Source organism: Camelus bactrianus, chromosome 10 (genome assembly GCF_048773025.1).
Source record: "Camelus bactrianus isolate YW-2024 breed Bactrian camel chromosome 10, ASM4877302v1, whole genome shotgun sequence".
NCBI classification, from domain to species: Eukaryota; Metazoa; Chordata; class Mammalia; order Artiodactyla; family Camelidae; genus Camelus; species Camelus bactrianus.
In genome coordinates this window covers 10,264,070-10,287,761 of record NC_133548.1, presented here as the reverse complement: position 1 = coordinate 10,287,761, position 23,692 = coordinate 10,264,070, and the positions used below count along the sequence as shown (strand labels likewise).

Here is a 23,692-nt window from a genome sequence, read left to right as displayed (position 1 = left end):
AGGAATACAGGAACATTATACATTATTCCATAGACCACTTTAAGGCTAGAGTTAACTCTCATGAGAAGAGTAGGCTTTGACAGATTGGAAAGTAAGAAGAAATCTAAGGCTACAGGAAGAAAGAAAAACGGTGTACAACATGCTATCCGTGTATCAGTGGGTAGAGGATTTATTATCAGGAGGCTATGGAGTTCCATAGTCACCTTGAAATGGATAAATGAGGTAAAATAACTTTTGGACTAACTCAGTGTGACATTTCCAATGTTCTTATAGACAAGTTCACAAAAATACATGGGACATTTGGCTGATAAACCAACCAAAATGAGCTTTGGAAGTAATGCAAGCATAAAACAAAACAAAGCACCTGGTCACCATAATCAAAATGGTAATACTAATCGAAATAATATTTATTGCTATTATTTTTAATCCATTAATTTATTCAACATCCACTACATGCCAGATACTTTATAGTTCACTCACAATAACCCTACGAGGTCAGAATTATTACTTCCATTTTTGAATAAGGAAGGCAATGTTTCAATAAATATGTAAGTGAATACGAATATGTAAGTTAATATACCACTTAGCCAAGACTCCAGAACTAGCAAATAAAAGGGCTCGGTATTAATTCTAGGTTTCTATGCTCCAAGGACTGACTCTTCCACTAAACCTCCAGAATTAGCTCACATGAATTAAAGTTATCTTTAGTTATTTTTCTACCATTTGTCACAGTTATTACTACATTGTTCTGGTCATCAATGCAAAAGAGAGAGACAGAGAGAAACTAGAAAAGGTCCAGAGGAAAGCTAAAATGTGTGCAATGAGGATGAAATGGTACATTGTAAAGTATCTGGAATAGAGTTTGCTTAACTCAGAGAACGCTAGCCCAACGTCAGAGGATTTCCATAAAGGACGCTCACCATTAGGATTCTATGCCCATGGAAAACTGAATGCTAGAAGGTAAATTCAGAGAAAAGGACTTGTAAGGGGGGTAGTCTTATAAAATGTTCTAACTGGCAAGTGGCTAGATGCTGCACATCAGGATTTTCAGTTTAGGACGAACTGATCTTAACAAGGAACAACAGAGGATGACAAAACAGTGTCTCAGTGGACACAACTCTTCCCCTCCCTTCAGCGCTGCGATACGACATACAGACCCTCCCCTAAAGATGTGGAATCTTTTTTCTTACCCCTTGAATCTGGGTTGTCTATGCCATTTGTTTAGGTCATTGGGACCTTAGCACACATGAGTCAGCAGACTTTTGAGAAACATTGGTGCATCAGAGGAGAATCAAGAGTCTGCCAACAGTCAGATGCGTGACTGAGGCCACACGAAATCACCTAGCTCTGGGCACTCCTCTCATTAACCACAGATGCATGAGAAACCCTGGTAGAGCTGAGCTGAGCTGGACCAGCAGAACCACCCACAGAACCCACAGAACTGTCAGCACGGTCAAATGTTCAAAATACTCATTTATTTGGGAACTGAAATGTCTTTACAGATCACCTAGTCCAACAAGATCAACGGATACATAAGGAGGCTGAAACCAAGAGGGAGGGTGTGACTTGCCCAAGGTTAGGGTGAGTTCCTGACTGAATCAGGACCACCAGTCAGGTCCTCCGACCCCCAGTTCAGGGCCTTTTACTCACTAACCTTCTTGAGATCTCAACCAGCCCTGAGATTCCATGACTCTGTGACTCGATGGTTCTATAATTCCAAGACAAGGCACAACAATGCCTGTGCTCCAGACAGCCTTGGTACAGGAGAACATGATCTAGACGGAAGCATCAACCAAAGCAGATTTTCACCTCAAAATATCAACGACACCATCATGAATTCAAACACTGCACACAGCCCTGTGTTTCTGGTATTTCCTCCAGAGATCACTGTTCCCGAATTTCAGTCAACGGACCATACAGCCACAACCTATGACTCTATTATGCCCTTTCCAAAACGACTTACTAAAAAAATGAAAATCTTAGGGGTAAGTAAGATTTGCCCCAATGTAGACCCGACTGAGGGTATATTATGGGCTTAATGTTTGCTATTCCCAAAATTCATATTTGAAACCATAATCCCAATGTGATGGTATCTGGAGGTGGGGCCGTTGGGAGGTAATTAGTTCATGGTGGTGGAGCCTTCATGAATGGGATGAGTGCCCTTATAAGAAGAGGTCAGAAAGCTAGCTAGCTCTCTTTCCAACATGTGAGGATACAACAGAGAAGTCAGCACTCTGCAACCTGGAAGAGGGTCTTCACCAAAATCTGACCATGCTGATGCTCTGATCTCAGACTTCCAGCCTCCAGAACTGTAAGAAATAAAGTTCTGTTGCTTACAAGTCTATGGTACTTTGTTATAGCAATCTGAACTGACCAAGACAGCAGAAATTGGCAAGAACTGAGGTGCTGCTATAACAAATACCTAAAACTGTAGAATCATCTTTGGAACTGGGTAATGGGTAGAGGCTAGAAGACTTTTTTTTTAATTGAAATATAGTTGGTCTATATGTTGTGTTAATTTCTGGTGTATAGCATAGTGATTCAGTTACATACATATATTTATTCTTTTCATATTCTTTTTCATTATAGGCTATTATAAGGTATTGAATATAGTTCTCTATGCTATACTGTAAGACCTTGTTGCTTATCTATCTTATTTATAGTAGTTAGTATCTACTAATTCAGAGCTCCCAATTTATCCCCTCTACTCCCCTCTCCTTTCCCTCCTGGTAACCTTAAGTTTGTTTTCTATGTATGTGAGTCTGTTTCTGTTTTATAAATAATTTCATTTGTGTCATTTATTTACATTCCATATATGAGTGATACCATATTGTATTTTTCTTTCTCTTCTGGATCACTTCACTTAAAATGATGATTTCTGGGTCCATCCATGTTGCTGCTGATGGCATTATTTTATTATTTTTTATGGCTAAGTAGCATTCCATTGTGTGTGTGTGTGTGTGTGTGTGTGTGTGTGTGTACACCACATCTTCTATATTGAGTCATCTGTTGATGGACATTTAGGTTACTTTCATGTCTTGGCTATTGTAAATAGTGCTACTATGAACACTGGGATGCATGCATCTTTTTGAATTAGAGTTTCATCCAGATATAAGCCCAGGAGTGGGATTGCTGGATCATATGATGTCTATTTTTAGTTTTTTAAGGAATCTCCATACTGTTTTCCATAATGGTTATACGAAGCTACATTCCTATCAACTGTGTAGGAGGGCTGCCTTTTCCCCACACGGTCTCCAGCATTTATTGTTTGTGGATTTTTTAATTATGGCCATTCTGACTGGCATGAAGTGATACTTCATTGTAGTTTTGATGTGCAATTCTCTGGTAATTAGTGATACTGAGTAAAGTGTCAAAGGAGTGGCTTGGCTCTTCCTGACTGCTTACAGTAAAATGCAAGGAGAGGAATGACTTGAATATTAAGCAAAAGGTAACCAGAACTAAAAGATTTGGAAAATTCTCAGCCTATCCATATTGCAAAAACTGAGAGTGTTGGGAAGACAACACGAAAAGTGTGGCCAAGTGGTCATTTGATAAGGAGATTAGGGTGGGTATGGATCACCTTAGAAGGGAAAACTGGCATTTTGAAACTAAGGGGAAGGAGATAGAAAGGATTAAAGGAAGGCTGTCAGACTTCTTGTATTTTACAGTACAATGCTTTAAGGTAGTTCCAACTTTTATTCCCATTCAGTTCGGGAAGTGTGTATCACATTTCTATATCAATGATTTACATGCTTCTATGGAAAGGAAAATATTAAATGAATAAGCCAAGGTCCCTAGGCTCTTAAAAGTGACCATCAAAGTAAGAATCTTCAAACTGACCACTGATAAGATTTTTTCCAGTCAAGTTCAGGAAAAAAGAAAGGAAAGAGAAAACCAAATAAAAGTCAACAGACCAAATTCTACACCCTGGGTTACTGAGTTCTGTGGTTTTATATTTTCCCAGTGAAAAATCAGACTTCAGTTTGACAACATGATATGGTATTTTTCTGTGTGAGGCTTTTACAGAAATTCCTCTTAGTACCATAACTCCTCATCTACCCATTCATCCATCTATCCACTTCATTAATATTAATTATATTTTATTTACCAATCCTCCTTTCAGACAACATCAGAATTCCAGGTATGTTTGAGGCTATAATACTGCCCATATCTTAGAAAATATCTATCGTTTTTATCTCCAGCCTCTGAGAATGGAAAATAGAAAGAAATTTTTTTTCAGGAAAAAAAAAAAAAACAGATTTACAGAGAAAGATGGCCCACTGACATGCAGAACAGGGCCATCAGTCTAAACTGCTTTAGCATCTATTCAAATATTATGGTAGGCAAACTTCTGCTAAAGAGTGCAAAATATTTTAACAAATATGTATTGAACCATGTGCAAGAAACTATGTTAACCACTAGTGGGGTTAGAGAAATAAATACAATCTAGTTTCTCTCACTGAGGAGAGTAAACACATAATTTAAAGTCAATGAAATGAAAATATTAATAACTACATCTCAATGCAGTATCTACTAACAGCCACAGATAGTGGTGGTGATGGGGTGGCAGAAACCAGAGAGGAAACAGTTACTTCCTGCTAAAAGGGATGACACAGCATCATGGCAAGTCTGAACACTGAAGAAGAGATGGAATTTAACGAGGGAGTGGAGGGAGGTGCAATGTTCTAGATGAAGAAAGAACCATGAACAAGAGTTCACGGCAGCATGGCTTGGGGACGGCAAAGGAGAGCTGGCAGAAAGCAAGCTAGGCTTAAAAGGTGTGAGAGGATTAAAAAATACAAAATAAGAAACAAACAGGATGGATTAAATCAACCGTGGTACATCCACACAATGGACTATTACTCAGCCCTAAAAAGAAACGAGCCATTAAGCCGTGAGGGCACACGGGGGACGCTTAGACACACATGGCTCAGTGAAGGAAGCCAGCTTGTAAAGGCTACCAACCACATGATTCCAAGCATATGGCATTCTGGAAAAGCTGAAATATAGAGACAATAAAAAGATAAGTGGTTTCCAGGAGATGAAGAGGGGAAGGTGGGATAAATTAGGTGGAGAAAAGAGGATATTTTACAGCAGAAAACTATTCTGTACAATACTATAATGGTGGATACATGTCATTTTACATTTGCCAAAACCCACAGAATACAAAACAAAGAGTGGAGACTAGTGTAAACTACAGACCTTGGTTGACAATGATGTGTCAGTGCTGGCTCACCAGTCGTAACACATGTACCCCTCCCTCTGGCAGGGGCTGCTGAGAGTTGGGGGAGGATATGAAGGAATGTGGCAGGGGACATATGGAAATCCTCTGTACTTTCCGCCTGATTTTCCTGTGAGCCTAAAACTCCTTTCAAAAATAAAGATTGTTAATTTAAATAAAATGGTAAATTTTATGTATATTTCACCATGATGTCAATAAATACAAAAAAATACTAAGGGGTGGGGGGAAAACAACAGGAAGGTATTTTGGAGGCCTGATTGCCAAGAATCCTACATTCCTTCCTTACTTAAGTTTCAGAATGGAGACAAGTAGTTTCTGATCTGTAAAGTCAATAAAATGACCTAAGGAGCTTTATAAAATATGTATCAAGTCCCCAGGCCTCGTTCCAAAAGTACTGAACTGCAATTCTGAAGGGGTGGGGGGCTAGAAATCATTTCTTGCACACTTCTCTGAGTGAATTTGATGACCACTAGATGGGGGAGCTATGTTTCAAACAACGTTGGATGGAAGTTCTGTTTTACAGTCTTACTTCAACACTGGCACAACGCTGGAATAGAGACTAAGGAGGCTGGTGCAGAAAGGCCAGTCAGAAGGCAATTGTAACCATTTAGATGAATGGGTAGTGGCTACTGAGCTGAATGTATTCCCCAACTATCAGGCTTCCCCATTACAAGAGCGGTATTTATTCCTAGAAGGTTTAGGGCACCAAGAAGCGGAAGAGAATGTGTGCTCACCTTGAGAACTCTCTCAAGAAGGGAAGACAAGGGGCTGGGCTCTCCTCATCCAGCTTCTTTGAAACTTGTCAACTGTAGCTGGAGAAAGGCCGGGAACATCTGTATTGACACACGGGAGGGGCTTAGGGTACATGAAACAAGTGCCCCAGCATTGGTCACAATGGAAAAAAATGAAAGGAAAAAAAAGCCAAACATTTATGATTTTGCAAGGAAAGGGAAGAGGAAAGCTTTACTACTTTTTTATTGTTGGGGATCAAAGGACATTAGAAGGACAGAAGTTGACCTTAAGGCTTCAAGCCTAAGAAAAAGATGGAGCTAAAAATAAAGACAGAGAAGGTAGAAAGAAGGCAAGGTTTAAAGGGAGAAAAGCGAACTTGTTGAGCATACTGAATACAAGGTGGTAGCAGGACAGTCAAGCGGGGGTGTCTGATGAGAGCTGACAACGTGGGTCTGGAGTGGAGGGAAATGGTATCATTTACAACTCACCTACTTAAAGGGGACCGCTGCTATGGGAACAAGTAAGAATGACTGAGAAGGTGGACTGACAATAACAGAAGGCGGGGACATAGACTCAGACATCGTGTACCACCATTCACGTCATTCTCATCAACCTTCCCTAGCAGTCGTCGAACCACAGCTGGGTGCTGTAAGGCATCACGAGTGTGGCAAAGGGAGAAAAACCAGACAAAAAGTAGAAAAGACGGGGAGTGCTCTGGGTCCAGGGAGGTGACAGTACCTCCATGGGCTCAGAGGACTGGCTGTCCACAGAAGGATTTTCTGACAGTTCACTTCTGCTTGAGGCCAGGCTGGAACGATGATTTGGAATTCAGTGTTTCTCAAACCATGTATATGCGAAAGAACTGGAGGGCTTTATTTTCCAGCTTTAGTTGAGATATTATTGACATTAAACACTGTGTAAGTTTAAGGCGTACAATGTGATGATCTGATACATGTATAAACTGCGAAATGTTTACCACAATAAGGTTAGTTATCACATCCTTCACCTCACATAATTACTGTGCTGTTGTTTGCTGTACCTGAGACCCCAAAACCTGTAACTGGAGGTTTGCACCCGTTGACCAGCATCTCCCCATGTCCCCCGCCCCACAGTCCCTGGCAACCACCATTCTGCTCTCCATTTCTGTGAGTTCAATGATTTTAGAAAGATCATACAGTACTTATCTTTTCTTTTTGACTTATTTCACTTAGCATAATGCCCACAAGGTCCATCCAGGTTGCTGTAAACGACAGTATTTCCTTCTTTTTTACAACTGAAAAATTTTCCATTATATATACACCACATCTTCTTCATCCATTCATCTGTCAATGGACACTTAGAATGCTTCTATGTCTTGCCTATGATGAATAATGCTGCAATGAACATGAGAGCACAGATAGCTCTCTGAAATAATGATTGCATTTCCTTTGGATATGTACTCACAAGTGGGGTTGCTGGGTCATGTGGTTGTATTATTTTTCATTTTTTGAGGAATCTCCATACTGTTTTCCATACTGATACATTCCCACCAATGATGCCCCCTTTTCTGCACATCGTCACTAGCACTTGCTATCTCGTCGTTTTGAGGATAGCCATTCTAACAGATGCGAGGCGATACCTCTTTGTGGTTTTCATTTGTATTTCCCTGATGCTTGGAGAGTTTAAGACACAGACTTCTCAGCCTCACCCTGGAGATCCTACGAAGTAAGTACAGGACGGGGCCCGGTAGTTCGCATTTCTAATTCCCAGGTGATCCTAATGCTGCCAGTCCACGGATTACATTTTCAGGTACAGTGATTCAGAACATTTTACCTAAGACCAAATACCAGGTAAAGGGGTCAAGAAACTACCTGTAGAAGCTTCTACTGTCATCATAAAGAAGTTTCTACTATCCTTCCCTTTTTTATAAAATAGAGTAACTGCCAGATCCTTTTAACCAAAAGGAGATCTAAATTTTCCAAAAGGAAACCCACCATTTTGCTTTTTCCTCACCATGACTTTTTCCTCTGTTTACAGACTATCCAGATCCTGTTCGGACTGATGAACTTTTCTTTTGGAATCATTTTACTTTTCACCTTTGAAAACCCATACCCAAGGTTCCCCTTTATATTTGTTTCAGGATATCCATTCTGGAGCTCCGTTCTGGTGAGTAGAGTCACTCAAGTTCAGTCTGAAGCCGTGCCAATAGGGATATTAGGGAGTTCTTAATAATGAAATGAGCTACATCCAGTTGTATGACATGCTTTGAAAAATTAAAATTCTACCTTGTTGAAATTATTTCTGATGAATTTAATTCATCAGAGTTACTTGTATTCAATCACTGGGTCTTGAGGTTCCTTTGGGAATCTTTCTTTGAGATTTTACATAATTGTCCATTCATTTCATTTGAAATGAGTGACTATTTATTATAAGCCAGATACACAGAGAAAGGCAATGAGGCTCCAAAGGTTACTAATACATGGGCCCTCACTATGGAAAACAGTATAGAGTTACCACAAAAAATTACTACCATATGATCCAGAAATTCCACTTCTGGGAATATATCCAAAAGAAACAAAAAAACTATGTCAAAGAGATATCTGAACTCCCATGTTTATGGCAGAATTATTTATAATAGCCAAGACATGGAAACAACAATCCGTCAGTGGACAAATGAATGAAGAAGCTGTGAGATATATATAGAGTTTACATATTCCTCATTCATTAAAAAATGAGGAAATCCTGCCACTTGTGACAACATGAATGAAACTTGAGGGTATTATGCAAAGTGAAATAAGTCAGACAGAGAAAGACAAATACCATATGATGTCACTTACATGTGGAATCTAAAAAAGAGGTCCGATTTGTCATTACAGGGGGTGGGAGGGAACTGGATGAAGGTGGTCAAAAGGCACAAACTTCCAGTTATAAGATAAATTATGTACTAAAAATGTAATGTATGACGTGATTCTGTAGTTAACAGTGTTGCAGTGATAAGAGGAAATGTTTTAAGAGTGTAGATCCTAAAAGTCCTCATCCCCAGGAAAAAAAATTTTTTCTTGTTTTGCTTTCTTTTTCCTTTTTTCTTTTTGTACCTATGTGTGATGATGGATGAATGTTTACTACTTTATTGTGGTAATCATTTCATGACATATGTAAGTCATATAGTTATGCTCTACACCCTAAACTTATCCAATGTTCCATGTTAATTATATCTCAATAAAACTGGGGAGAAAAACAAACAGAGGAGAATAATACTGCATGAGCCCTTCCTTCAAAGGGCTCTCAAGTCTAGCAAGAATGAAAATATGCAAACAGGTCATTTCAAGGTAATCGATACGTGATATCTGCTTATATACGCAGAGATGAAGGATCAGTTTACTCTTTAAGAAGTGAAGAAGCAGGGAAGGCTTCTTAGATGGACCTCTGAGCTGCACAGAAGCATTTACTTAATCACATTCAATGAACATTGTTTTAGCATCTGTTTTAGTATCGGAGAATCAGACTCAGAGCAGAGAATGGGCAGCATGTGGGGATTCAGAGAAGGGCAGTCCCTGGTCTCAAGGTCTCAGCTGAGAGTATTAGACAGTTACCATGTGGTGTGGTGAGTGGTGACAGAGGGACACACAGCTACCTCTACAGGAAGATGCCACAGCACAGAGGTGAGGTTCCCCAGACACATTTCCAGCTTGACTGAGTCTTAAAGGAGGCGTGGTTAATCAGGTGAGGACACACACAGAGGAAGAGAGGGGGAAGATCTGGGTGTAAGGGGGAGGGATGTCTTGCTGATGCCGAAGGAGAAACATGGGCAAAAGGGCTGAAGGGGTGGGAGAACATCTTCTCTTCTGAGAACTTTGAGTTCAGCACACAGAGTGAGTGGAGGGATGAAGCTCAAAAATGCCAGTCAAAGGATTAGAAATTTTAAAATGGATGTGCTGTAATCAGATTGGAAGTTTCTACTACACAATGGAGCTACCAAGTATGACTCGCCTCCGTGAAGCTTACTGGGATTTTTTCCAGTTTCCAGCATACTTGCCACAGCTCCACCGATGCTCTCACCCAAGAGAACACAATGGACCGCAGGTGGGTGTGAAGGAGGTTTCTTTTAAGAACGATGGAATCCAACCTGATTGGTTGTAAGCTGACTTGACACTAGTTTCTCAGGACGTCAAAGCTGAGTAGCTTTGATGCTGTGATTTCTCACAGTAGCTGTAAAAGGAGGATGGATGAGAAAACTGAAGCCCACTAAGGTTAAAAACAAAATTCTCATGTCCGAATAAATAGGTAAGACTAAAACAAATTTCAGGTCCAGAATTTTGTCCACTGTGCGTTTGTGGACAGTCATACAAGGCATCTCACCCTGCTCACTGTCCGGAGGATGATGTGAACTTGGAAGAAGGGTGTGGGAAAGAAAGCAGGTAGAGGTCTAATCTGCGAGAAATTGTTCAACATCAGCTAACCATGTCCATCACTAAGATATTTATTTTTCTTAACAGTTCATTAATTCTGGAGCTTTTCTAGTTGCACTGGAAAGAAAAACCACAGAAACTCTGGTGAGTTATATGGCCCCTCTACTAAAAATGCATAACTTTGAAATACTGCATTCTAGCCTTGAACATGAATTTGGAAAATCAGTAAGCCACTCTAATTCCACTGTCAAGTACTGATACCAACCAATAGCGTTTGCTTCTTTTTCTCATAGAATTTAAAGCATTAGTGCCAGAAGAGTCATCTAGTTTAATTCTTAGACACTGTGGCAGAGAATAAATGATTTGTCCAAGTTAGTCATCCAGTTGGTATTCCAGGATGACTCAATATTCCAGGAACTCCCTTTCATTCTTTCTGTATTTTTGGTACCTACTGCACACTCGACACTTTGGCAGGCACTGGTTTGACTCATATGATAGGCACGCTGTGTAGACAACCTAATTCCACGTTGTAAGCAGAAGCTCAAAATAAGTAATACAGCATTAATGAACACAAATTTTAACTTACCAGTGAGTTATAAGCAGAATATTTTTACTTTGCTCAAAGAATCAAAGACATTCACTGTTCATTAATAGGCCAACAAATTATTTTCAGAAAAAGACATCTCCTGTGGGTTGGTGGTTTCAGGAAGAAATAAAGATTGCAAAGAAATATGATGCTTAATTAAGCAGAGTCATGAAACAAAAATATAAACAGATCATGACTTTTTACCAGAGCATCAAAATACAATGTAATGTAGCCAACCCCTAAGCATATCTCTTTTGTCCAGAGTGCGCCCCACCCACATTTAAATGGGAGCTAATTTAGACACAGTGGCGGGGCGGGGAATGGAAGGGCTATTAAAATTCACTGGATCTTCTCATTTCTGTGGATGAGGACCTGAAGCCCAGAGAGGTAAAGTGACTCATATAAGATCACACAGCTCACACAGCTGCTTCGAGGCCCTGCAGTATTGGGACTAAAATCCTGCTGTCCAGTTTCCCCACCTTCCACTGCTTCCACAGCGGGGCTGAGTCACTGCCTTATGTTCTTATTTTCTTTCAGGTGACGATGAGTCGAACAATGAACTGTCTCAGTGCCCTGGCAGCAACAGCTGGAATCATCCTCCTCACATTTGGTTTCATTCTAGATCAACACTACTTTTGTGGCTATTCTGAAGAAGCCAGTCAGTGTCAGGCGATTACCACCCTATTCATTGTAAGTATCCTGCATTTGGGGGGCGAGGAGTAACAGGTGTAATCATGAAGACTTACTAGCACCCAATCAGTACCATCCAAATAATGCTGCAGACACATGTATTTTCTTTTATTCACAAACATTTACAGAAATCACAGTACCTGACAGACATTACATCAGGCATTGTGAAACTGAAAAATAAATACACTATAACCCCCACTTTTAGGAATTCACAGATGAGTAGTGGAGATGAAACATGCACACCAGTAAATATAATCAAAAGACAGTGATATACTAAAAGAAAAATGCAGGAATAGCAGTATGGTAATGGTTCAAAGCCCCAGATGTACATTAGAATCATGTATGGAGTATTTTTATGGTTTTGGTTTTCGTTTTAATATTTAGACTGGACTTTTGATAAAACATGGTAGATTGAAAATATGCATTTATTTCTGCTCTTTCCAAAATACCACTAAAATGAGCATAAAGGAATGTACAAGATATGAGTCTACATGAAGAGGAAAAAGTTAGCCAACAAGACCCATCAAAAATTACTGAGAAAGCTGAAAACTAATCACCTAAGGAAAACGAGGTCTTAATAGAAGAAAAATATTTCATATGGCACATTCTAAGTAATATGGAGTATTTGGGTGTACCAGAACTACAGAAAGCTGAGCAGAAAAGAAGATAGACTGGTAATCGTAAATTGAGCTATTTGGAGCAACCCTCCTGAGAAAACAAAGCAAAATGTCACATAAAAAATGGCACAAATGAACTTATCTACAAAACAGAAACAGACTCACAGACATAGAAAACAAACTTATGGTTACCAGGGGGAAGCGGGGTGGTGGGGAAGATAAATTAAGAGTTTGGGATTTGCAGATACAAACTACTATATATAAAATAGATAAACAACAAGGTCCTACTGTTTAGCACAGAGAACTATAGTCAATATCTTGTAATAATCTATAATGATAAAGAATATGAAAAAGAATATATGTATAACTGAATCACTATGCTGTACACCAGAGACTCATACAACATTGTAAATTAAATATATTTCAATAATAAAAAAAAACTACGTTAAAAAAATTTTTAACACCTTAAAAGCACTGAAGAGCTGAAAAGTCAACTGGAACTCCTAGATCAATTGTTACAAGAAAGCCTAACCTAGAATCTGTCAGTGGGCCACCAAGGAGCAACAAAGCTGCTTATGCCTTGAGGCCATTTGTCAGTGTTGCGCTTTTGGAATCCGACTCCCAGCTTATGGGTAATGAAGGAAAAAGAAGCCACAGCCCAGAGTCCACTCAAGGTAGAAAGACCTAGAAAAGACATTCCCAACATTGCACTGGGTTGTTGAAAGATTACTGCACTCTTCAGATAAGGGCAAAAAGACAAAGTACTCTGCCTCATAACAGCAGAGGCAGCTTGATGAACAGAGTGAAAAAAGAAAGAGAGAAGTCCTTGAGAAATCATGGCCCCATATCAGACCCCATGACAACCTCCTCCCACCCTCCACCCCAACTGGGGTGTTAACATTTGATAACATAAACTGGGTGAGCCAAGAATGGTCGAGCCTGAATTTGGTCTTGATATTTGATGTACTTAGCACCCAACAAAAGCAAAACCAAAGGCTATTTGGAGGGAAGAACGTCCAACAATCTCAAGAAACTCCTACCAAATTTGGTGCCATATTTGATACTACACACTGGATAGATCAGAATGAATCATATTTCATGGAGACAAGGAATACAGAAGTGAGAATAAGAGATATAAAATATACAGTGAAAAAGTCTACAATATTTACAGAGAGAAGGAGAAAGAGAAAATGATAGATTTTTAAACCAATGAAAAGCATAAGACCACATATGCAAGAAGCCCAGTGAATCCCAGACACCTTGACACATTACAAGGAAAATGTAGAAAAAAAAAGATAAAAGAAAAGTTGGAAACAGCCAGTGGAAAAAGATGGATTATCTTTAAAGAAAAAAAAACCAATTAGAATAGTGGAGTTATCTTCTGAGGGATAATAATTGGAAGGAAGGATGACAGGGACCTCCAGGGTATGGGTTTATGCTTATCTGGAAGCCTTTGTAGGAGGGTGTCTACAAAAAGACGGTGTTCGACATATTTTTTTTAACTTTTAAAACTCTGAGTTAAGTGTACAGTTTAACAAATGTTCATAAACTGAATATATCTGTATCTTAAGTTATTGTTTCCACCCCCAACCCGTTCTGTATCATAGTCTTTGTATGAAGTCACTACGTGCAACCAACAGTTAAGGAGTAGGGAGTCAGGCTCCAACTCCTTGAGGATAGAGTATCCACGTAAATTATTTGAAATTCTTCTAAATAGGAAATTTGCCTATTCTCCTTCTACTTAATTACTTACTTATTCACTTATGTATTCAATCATGTATTTATTTCATTACAGATTTATAGGTATTTATTTTACACTTTGGGTTGGAATCTAAAACTATTTTGTTGTGTAAATTGTTCAGTTGTAGCCATTGGGAACTCTTTTAGTTGGCTCCTGTGGCCCTTTGACTTACCTCTGTGTGTTGTGGGGGAGGGGAGCTGTCTGTTTTAGCATTTCCATACTTTCTCGCACTATGAGACTTTCAAATGCGTTTTTCATATTAATTGAGATGATCATATTTTTTTATCCTTATTCTATTGATATATGGTATATTTCATTGTTTTTTTTAATCTTAAATAAACCTTACATTTCTGGGTTAAATCCCACTTGGTCATGGTGCATAATCCCTTTTGAATGTTGTTGGATTCAGTTTTCTAGTATTTTGTTAAAGATTTTTGCATACATATTTATAAGGGATGTTGGTCTGTAGTTGTCCTTTTTTGTGATGTCTTTGATTTTTGTGACTGGTTAATACTGGCTTTACAGAATGAAGTGGGAAATATGCTTTCCTCTTAGACTTTTTGGGAGATTTTGTGAAGTAATGGTATTAAATTTTCTATAAAAATTTGGAAGAATTCACCCGTGAAGTCATCTTAGCCTGAGTTTTTCGTTGTAGGAAGTTATAAAATTACTTGTTATATGTATATTGAGATTCTCTATTTCTTTGGGATTTCAATAGTTTGTGTCTTCCTAGGAGTTTGTCCTTTATTGTCAGCAAGAGTGAATGAAGAAATACAACAATACAAATTTTCAAGGAAGACTGTCTTGGTGGTACCACTTTAGTATGGTCGTCTACCAATAATCTACCACCTTGAAGTACCACAGAGAAGAGAAAACGGCCAAGAGGATAAGCACATGGCCATCAATGGCATCTGCCATTTTGAGGGGAGGTAGCTTGGTTCCAATAGTCTTGAGTGGAACCAGCTTAGTTGCTAACTCTGAGGAGCTTGGGCCACTTTATCTGTCAGCTGTCCTATCTTTTGGACCACTTACTTCTGGAGAATTTCCAGAGGACTGCAGCTTAAGGTCAGTAATAAGTACGTGATAGTGGTGGTGGTTTTAGTAAGATCTTACCTAACAAGGCTCAAGTGTACTCTTTCTCAGATGATGTTTCCAAAATAACTAGTCTCCTGCCCAAGGTGACCAAGAATGATAAACAGTTGTCAAGGGAAAGTAGTCCATATCTGCTAGCGGACAATACTGACAAGTTTATTAAATAATCAGTATGATCAGCACGGGGGTCAAATCATGCACTGAAACATAACACAGAATTAATTTCTGAGGATTTAGTCAACGACTAAACAGGAAGTGAGAAGATGTTAGGAAGAATGAGAACTCTGGAAAATCCACCTCTGCCTGCTGACATAAGGAATCAGCTGCTTCTGACAGGTGAAAAATGTGAAAAAGAATCTCTCCAACAGAAATTTCTCACATATAGACAAGACTTTAAAAAGTTGTTAGGAGATTTTAATGAGTAAACCAAGACAGTTGGTCCCAGAATGGATTTTGGTCAAAGAGATCTTTTATTTATTAGTCCCTGTGGCTGGCTAAGAAGACAGAATTACAAAATCTGTAATGACTCCTATCCTGTCACTTATTCTCATAGAAACACAAAAATATAGATAAAAGGCAGATAGGCAGACAGGATGGTTAATGGCAAAGCTTTGGCAGGCCTTCACTAAGGAAAAAGAAAACAACAAATCTGAAGAGGTAATGAAAAAGTCCTGGGAGACCAGATTCCTGGGACAAATAAATAAACCCTGATCAATGAGCAGTGCTATACTCACCTCACCAACACGGCCGTGCACACCCGACAGGGAGGATATCACAGGGATCCCGTGGAAGAGGCACTAGATGAATCAAAAGACCAGGATCATAGTGGTGAGGGTTCTGGCTAGACCTCTCTGGGGCCTCCATGACTGCCTGGCACCTTCAAAGACCACTAGGAAAATCTTTGACAATTAAAAACTGAATGTATTGGATTTGCTAAGCAAGAGAGAGCACAGAGTGTCAGGCTCAATAGGGGAAAACAGGGAAGTGTACTAATAGGGTTTCCCAGCTGGAGTTAGTCATAAGGTGGCTTTAGGGGAGAGTAACAGTAGTCTAGGAAGGAACTTGTTAAATTTGCAAAGCAGAATAGTTGCTGAGACAGTCAACGGTCTTATTTTTGGAAAACATGAATTAACATAAAATTGCCATTGAAACAGTTCTCTGTGGTCTTATCCTGAATAATAATAAGGCTCTGAAAAACCTTACTTTAAAACCTTGAACTTAAATAGTAGTCTTACACGCCATGCTTTGGTGCACTTTATCAATTTGGTGGGTACAGGTATTTTTCAAATCATGGTTTCATTTCTCAATTCTCAGTAATTGTAACTAAAACCAAAAAGAATTAAAGACTTTGAAAATTAAAAAGAAAAAAGCTGAAGCAATTGGATTAACAGCTAACTTCCAAAAAGCAACAATAAAAAAACAGAAGACAGTAGAACTACGTCTTCAATGTACTGAATAAAACAACTGCCAACCAATAACCTATCAATGTCCATTAAACTATCTTACAAGGATGAAGGTGAAATAAAGAATTTTCAGAGATTAAAAAAACTCAGTCTGTCTCCTATAGACCCACATTAGAAGAATAATAAAAGATGAACCCCAAATAGAAGGGAAATGATAGCACAATGAGATGCAGTGAAGAACATGTGGACAAATACTAGCGAATACTGCTTGTATAACACAGTAATAATACATACATACTGGGCTTAAAAATAAAGTATTCAAAATGCCAGACAATATTAACATACAAGTAGAAAAGGAAGCAAATGGTGTTTTTGCTATCTGTGTTTGCTAAGGGCTTTAGTTTTACCTGAGAAGGGGGTAAATGTTTGAAGAACTGTAGAGTTTGGTCTGAATGCTTATGATATCATCAAAAATAAGAAACTAGAGCTAATAGATATATTTAGTCTACTACACCTGACAACAACAGAATATATATTTTTATAGCACATACCAACAAAAATGACTATATATTCATAAATAAAACAATTACTGATTAATACTGAAGGCTAAAGTCATACAGTGTATGTCCTATGCAATAAAACCAGAACAATTAGAAAGTAAAAAGGAAAGAGAAGGAAAGGGAAGGGAAGGGAAGGGAAGGGAAGGGAAGGGAAGGGAAGGGAAAAGAAGAAAGGAAGGAAGGAAAGGAGGGAGGCAGGGAGGGTGTGAGAAAGGAAGAAAGGCATCAAAATCAGAAAGGAAGAGGTAAAACTGTCTGTTTGCAGATGACATGATATTATATAGAGAAAACCCTAAATACTCCACCAGAAAAACTGTTAAAACATATAAACGAATTTAGTAAAGTTGCAGGATACAAAATCAATAAACAAATCAGCTGCATTTCTACACAATAATAACAAACCATCAGAAAGAAAAATTAAGGAAACAATCCCATTTAAAATTTCACCAGAAAAGATAAAGTACACGAGAATAAATTTAACCAAGGAGGTGAAAGATTAGCACACTGAAAACTATGACATTGATTAAAGAAATTGAAGAAGACACAAAGAAATGGAAAGACAGCCCCTACCCATGGATTAGAAGAATTAATATTGTTAAAATGTCCATATTACCCAGAGCAAACCAATGCAATCCCTACCAAAATTCTAAAGGCATTTTTCACCAATACAGAAAAAAAAATTCTAAAATCTGTATGGAACCACAAAAGACCACAAATAGCCAAAGCAATCTTGAGAAGAAAAAACACATACTTCCTGATTTCAAACCATATTACAAACCTACAGTCATCAAAACAGTATGGTATTGGCATAAAAATGGACAGATGGATCAATGGAACAGAATAGACAGCCTCAAAATAAACCCATGTATATACGGTCAATTAATTTATGGCAAAGGAATCAAGAATATACAATAGGGAAAGGCCAACCTCTTCTGTAAATGGTGCTGGGAAAAACCAGACAGCCATAAGCAAAAGAATAAAACTGGATCTCTATCTTATATCATACACCAAAATAAACTCAAAATGGATTAAAGACTTGAATGTAGGACTTAAAACCATAAAACTCCTAGAGGGAAATACAGGTAGTAAGCTATTTCACATTGGTATTAGCAATGATTTTTTGGATTTGACATCAAAAGCAAAGGCAACAGAAGCAAAAATAAACAAGTGGAACAATATTGAACTAAAAAGCTTCTGCACGTCAAAGGAAACCATCCACAAGATACAAAGTCAACCTGTGGAATAGGACAAAATAGTACGTCTGATACAGGGCTGATATCTAAATTATAATTTTTGAAAAGTCATACAACTCAACAGCAAAAACAGCAAAAATCCAATTAAAAAATGGGTGGAGAATCTGAGTAGACATTTGTTTCCAAAGAGGACATACAAAAGGCCAACAGGTACATGAAAAGATGCTCAATCATGAGGAAAATGCAAATCAAAACCACAATGAGATATCACCTCAGACCTGTCAGAATGGCTATTATCAAAAAGATAAGAAATAACAAGTGTTGGTAAGAATGTGAAGAAAAGGGAACCCTTGTGCACAGTTAGTAGGAATGTAAATTAGCACCACCACTATGGAATACAGTATGGAGATTGCTCAAAAAATTAAAAATAGAACTACCACATGATCCAGCAATTCTACTCTGGTGTTTCTCCAAAGTAAACTAAAACACTAACTCAAAAATATATGTGTACCCTCATGATCACTGCAGCATATTTACAATAGCCAAGACCTAGAAACAACCTAACTGCCCATTGATGTATGAATGGATAAAGAAAATATGGTGTGTATATATATATGTGTGTGTGTGTGTGTGTATATATATATACACACCATATTTTCTTTATCCATATATATATATACACACATATATTTCTTTATATATATATGTATACACACACACACACACACACACACACACACACACACAATGGAGTATTATTTAGCCGTGAGAAAGACGGAAATCCTACCATTTGCATCAACATGGAAGGACCTTGAGGACGTTATGCTAAGTGAGATAAGTCAGATATTGAAAGACAAATACTGTATGATATCACCACATATGGAATCTAAAAAAGCCAAATTCAAAGAAACAGAGTAGAATGGTGGTTACCAGGGGCTGGAGGAGGGGGATTAAGGGAGATGTTAGTCAAAGGGTATAAACTTACATTTAGAAGATGAAGAAGTTCTGGACATCTAATGCACAGCATCGTGATTACTGTTAACAGTACTTCAATGTTGCTAAGAGATTAGATCTCAAATGTTCTCATTACAAAAAAAGAAATGATAATTATGTGACATGACAGAAGGTCAGCTAACGAACACTATGGTAATTATATTGTACTATAGGAATGTATCAGATCAACATGTTGTACACCTTAAACTTACACAGTGTTCTATGTCAATTACATCTCAATTTTTTAAAAAGTAAGTGAAACTGCAAGCCACAGAATGGGAGACAATCTCAATATATATATATATATCTGTCAGAGGACCCATATCCAGAATACAGTAAGTACTCCTGAAAATCAGTAATAAAAAGACCAAAAAATAAATGAGTAAGACTTGAACAAGCACTTCACAAAGAAAGATACACCAGTAGCTAGTGAGCATGTTAAGTATGTGCTCAATATCATTAGTTACCAAAGAGCTGCAAATTAAAATCACAATTATGATACCACTCATGCACACCAGAATATCTTTAATCAAAAGAACAGGAAAAACCAATTGTTGACAGGAATGGGAAGTAACCAGAATTCTTAGACAATTTGGTGGGAGTGTAACATGGTTCAACCACCTTGGAAAACTATTGGGTAGCTTTTAACAAAATTAAATATAGACTTATTTTATGTCTCAGCAATATATACAAGAATGGTTATAGCAAATCTAGTCATAACAGTTAAAAGCTTGAAACAAGTCAAATGTCTGTCAATAACAGTGGCTGAACAAACTGTGATTATTCAAAGTATTCAGAATACTGAGGTATGCAGCAACACAGGTGAAAGTCAATCCATCATACTCAACAAACAAATTCAGACACAAAAATTAGCATGCATACTTAATAAAGGGTGTTAGGAATCAGAATCGTGGTTCCTTCTGGAGGGAGCAGGAGGATCAACCAAGAAGGGACACTAGAGAACTTACTGGGGTGATGAAGATGTTGAATATACCTGGTCTAGGAAGCAAAAATGGGGTAAAATACACATATTTACATAAAAACTCTGGTATGGTAAAAGAATTGGAAAAATAGCTTTAAAGTAGGTGACAGCAAAGTTGTAATGTTCTTATATACAAAGAGAAAAATGTAAGTGACAAAAAATCAAGAACACACACAAAAAAAAAGAAACAAAAGATTAAGAGGAAGAAGCTTACAAAAATGCAAATGTAGCGGCCAAACATACTCCAGGTGATGCTCAAATTCATTAGTAGTCAGGGAAGTGCCAATTAAATTAGCAATGTATTAAGATTTACATTCACTAGATAGGCAAAAATTAAAGAATTATAAAAATGATCACAGACAGGGAAAATGGTGAGAAGAATGCTCTTGTGCAGTGGTAGAAATGTGAAATGCTGCCACCATTTTGGAAAGCAGGGAAACATTCACTTATGTGAAAGATACACATACCTTTAGCCCAGGAAGCTACCCCCACAGCAATTAGGCCACCTATGTATACGGGTGTGTGTGCAAGACGTGCATTGTAGCATTGCTCAGGGTGGTAAAAACAAACAACAAACAAAAAAGAAAAGAAGAGAAGAAAGAGGAAATAAATGATTTCCTGTCACTACAGAATAAATGCATTATGGTAACTACACCATGAGATACTATGGGACTCTAAGATAAAGCTTTTCAACCTGTAGCCAAAATACGCAGACAAATATGGTCATAGAATAGAATGTTAACCATATTAATATTAACAAACTTTCACCAGCAAAACACTAGTGCGTGCAGCCTCTGGGCTGTTAACAAGGTGTGTGTCCCTATATGTGCTCTTAGTTGTCAAAATACAGAAAGATTTTACAGGTATTTAGTGGTGACAAAAAGGACACAAGAAGTTACTATTGGCTTATTTTTACATGTTCCTCTTTTTCTGAGCCCATAGTTTTCTTTTTTCCCCTTTTTGCTTTCCTTTTCTTTTTTTGTTTTCAATTTTTTTTTTTTTAAATGGAGGTACCGGGGATTGAACCCAGGATGTCGCGCATGCTAAGCATGTGCTCTACCACTGAGCTGTATCCTCCCCCTTCCTTTTCTATTTTTGCTTTTTTTTCGTGTTTTCCTTAACTTCTTTTCTTTCTCCTTCAAGAGACCACTTTTTAAATATTATTTCTTTGTATTGTACGTATTTATGAAACGGAGTTACTTCCTACATATAATTTAGAAAGTAGATGATTTTGGATGACTTTCTCTAAGAAGACAATATGCTGTTCCATGCTGTGGTGTGCTCTGCTGGACTGCCTGCGTGCTCCCAGGAGCCTCCGCGAATTTGCTCCCTAAGCCTCGGTTACACTGTAGACACGTGGGGCGGCTGTCCTTACCTGGGCACCACCACCTCTCTGTCATCAGAAAGCCATTACTGTGCTAACACTGTGACTTCTTTTTTTTTCTTCTTCTGTTACAGGGAATTTTGATTATGCTGATGGCCTTCAGCATTATTGAACTAGTCATTTCTCTGTCTTTCTCGATTTTGAGGGGAAACGTTAACGGTAGTGACTATTGTGAGGAATGCTGTTGAATAGCACTGCAAGAATAAAGATGTGTTATAATATTATTGAGCGATGAGTTATGCTTGTGAGGAAAAGCCAAGAGGAACATAATCTTGAGGCTGGCGATTCTTGGAGGCAAAGAGAAGTGACTCAAGGGAGTGGGGTCTGGAAACATTGTAGCTAATAAAACACATCGTGCCTCTTGGCAGCGCCATCTCCTCCTCTCCCCAAATCACACAGTCTCCGTGGTGTCAACTCCTCTGTTAGTCATGCATTCACTGAAGAAAAGGACAGCACTGTAGGGTTGGTTGTCACTGTCCAAACAGAGAAATGAACGAAAGCCCAGCACATGGATGGAGAGACCAGGTCCAAGACACCTCCTGCTGATTCTCCAAGAGACTCTCCCTTGGGGCTCCTGTTCCACTGCTGTGTGGAAAGATGGGTTGGCTGGAAGAATGGCTTGCCCCACAAATCTTACACTCATCAATGCTGGTCACTTAAAACAACTAGAATAGCAACAGTGATGAGGACAAATATGGGGGAAGCCACTACAATATTCCAGGCGCCACGCTAAGTGCTTTAGGGGTATTCCTCATTTAATCTCACAAAAACTCTAAGAGGCAAATTTTATTAGTACACTCATTTTACTGGCAAGGAAGCGGAAGCACAGAGAGGGTAAGTCATGTACCCAAGGTCACAAAGACTGCAGTGGCAAAGTCATGGTATCAACAAGTAGTCTGATCCCAGATCCCAAGGTCTTACCCACTGGACCAACATACCAACGTATCTCAAACTTTTGGTCTCAGAACCCCTTCACATTCTTAAGAATTATTCAAGACTCATTACACATTAATACAAGTAACATTTTTATTAAAATAACTACATTTTCCAAAATAAAAAATGTAGTGTGGAGAGTAGCTCTGACAGATAGCTTTGCAAATGTCTTTTTTTTTAGGTTACTTGATGTTCATTTATTTTTATCTCCTAGCTTTCTTTATAGTTTATAGACAAAAAAAAACTGCACACATTGAATATGATCGTATGTCCCGATGCCACCACTGTAATAACCAAGGTACTTAGCCTAAACATCACCTCCAAAGTTTTCCTTGTTTCTTTTGTGGGATTTTGTTGTTACTTTTGTTTTTTGGTAAAAGCACTTAACGTGAGATCTGTCCTCTTAACATGTTTTCAGGGGCGCAATGCTGTATTATTAACTATAAATACTCGGCTGTACACCAGCTCTCTAGAACTTACTCATCTTGTTTAACAAAAAACTTTGTACAGACTGCCAACCAAATCCCCATTTAACTTTAGTGCACATTCAAATCACCTGAGGAAATTTTATAAACCCCAATGCACCACATACTAATTAAATCAGAATGTGCTGAGAGCCGGACATGGATTTTTTTTTCTTTTTTTTAAGATTTCAGGTGATTTCAAAGTGAAGCAAAGTTTGGAAACCACCGCTTCTCTCTCACTTAATGGAAGGCAACTGGATTCTCTTAGCTCCTTTTGCGTTCAGTCTCACGTTCTGTAGCCTGTGATGTTACCCCTATAAACCCACCAAAAGGGGAGATAAGGCCTGAGTGTTACCATGCAAATTGCTCTGAGGTCACAGACTCCCTAGAAGAGTCTCAAGGACTCCAGGGGATTCCCAGACCAGACTTTGAGAACAGCTACCTTATGTTATATTGCCTTCCATTGCCTGAATACCTGCAAAGTGTTAGAGATCTTATTTCAATCATCTCACTGAATTGTCACCACCGCCCTCTGAGATGGATGTAATGGGCCCATGTCACAGACATGAAAACTGAAGCTCAGAGTAGTTAGCGAGTATGATTTAGAACCCAGATTTGAATCAAGATTCCAAACTCCAAATCCCATTACTCTACGCTTCTTGTGGAATAGAAAAAAACTTAGCATACTCAAA

General features: G+C 38.4%; 1 protein-coding gene across 1 annotated transcript; it reads left to right on the top strand.

Annotated features, from left to right (window-relative positions):
- Positions 1 to 1,832: 1,832 nt before the first annotated feature.
- MS4A5 (membrane spanning 4-domains A5) lies at positions 1,833 to 21,791 on the top strand. Its single transcript, XM_010956492.1, has 5 exons — positions 1,833 to 1,985; positions 7,991 to 8,119; positions 10,450 to 10,506; positions 11,486 to 11,638; positions 21,678 to 21,791. The coding sequence occupies exons 1-5, from the start codon at positions 1,833 to 1,835 to the stop codon at positions 21,789 to 21,791; spliced, it is 606 nt and encodes a 201-aa protein (XP_010954794.1).
- Positions 21,792 to 23,692: the final 1,901 nt, after the last annotated feature.

What these genes read in the sequence shown, in the direction of transcription:
- MS4A5 (XM_010956492.1), top strand. Translation starts at nt 1,833, where the DNA reads ATGAATTCAAACACTGCACACAGCCCTGTGTTTCTGGTATTTCCTCCA. An exon ending in CATTCTGGAGCTCCGTTCTG is followed by an intron (nt 8,120 to 10,449) that starts GTGAGTAGAGTC and finishes TTTTCTTAACAG; the next exon opens with TTCATTAATTCTGGAGCTTT. An exon ending in GAAAAACCACAGAAACTCTG is followed by an intron (nt 10,507 to 11,485) that starts GTGAGTTATATG and finishes ATTTTCTTTCAG; the next exon opens with GTGACGATGAGTCGAACAAT.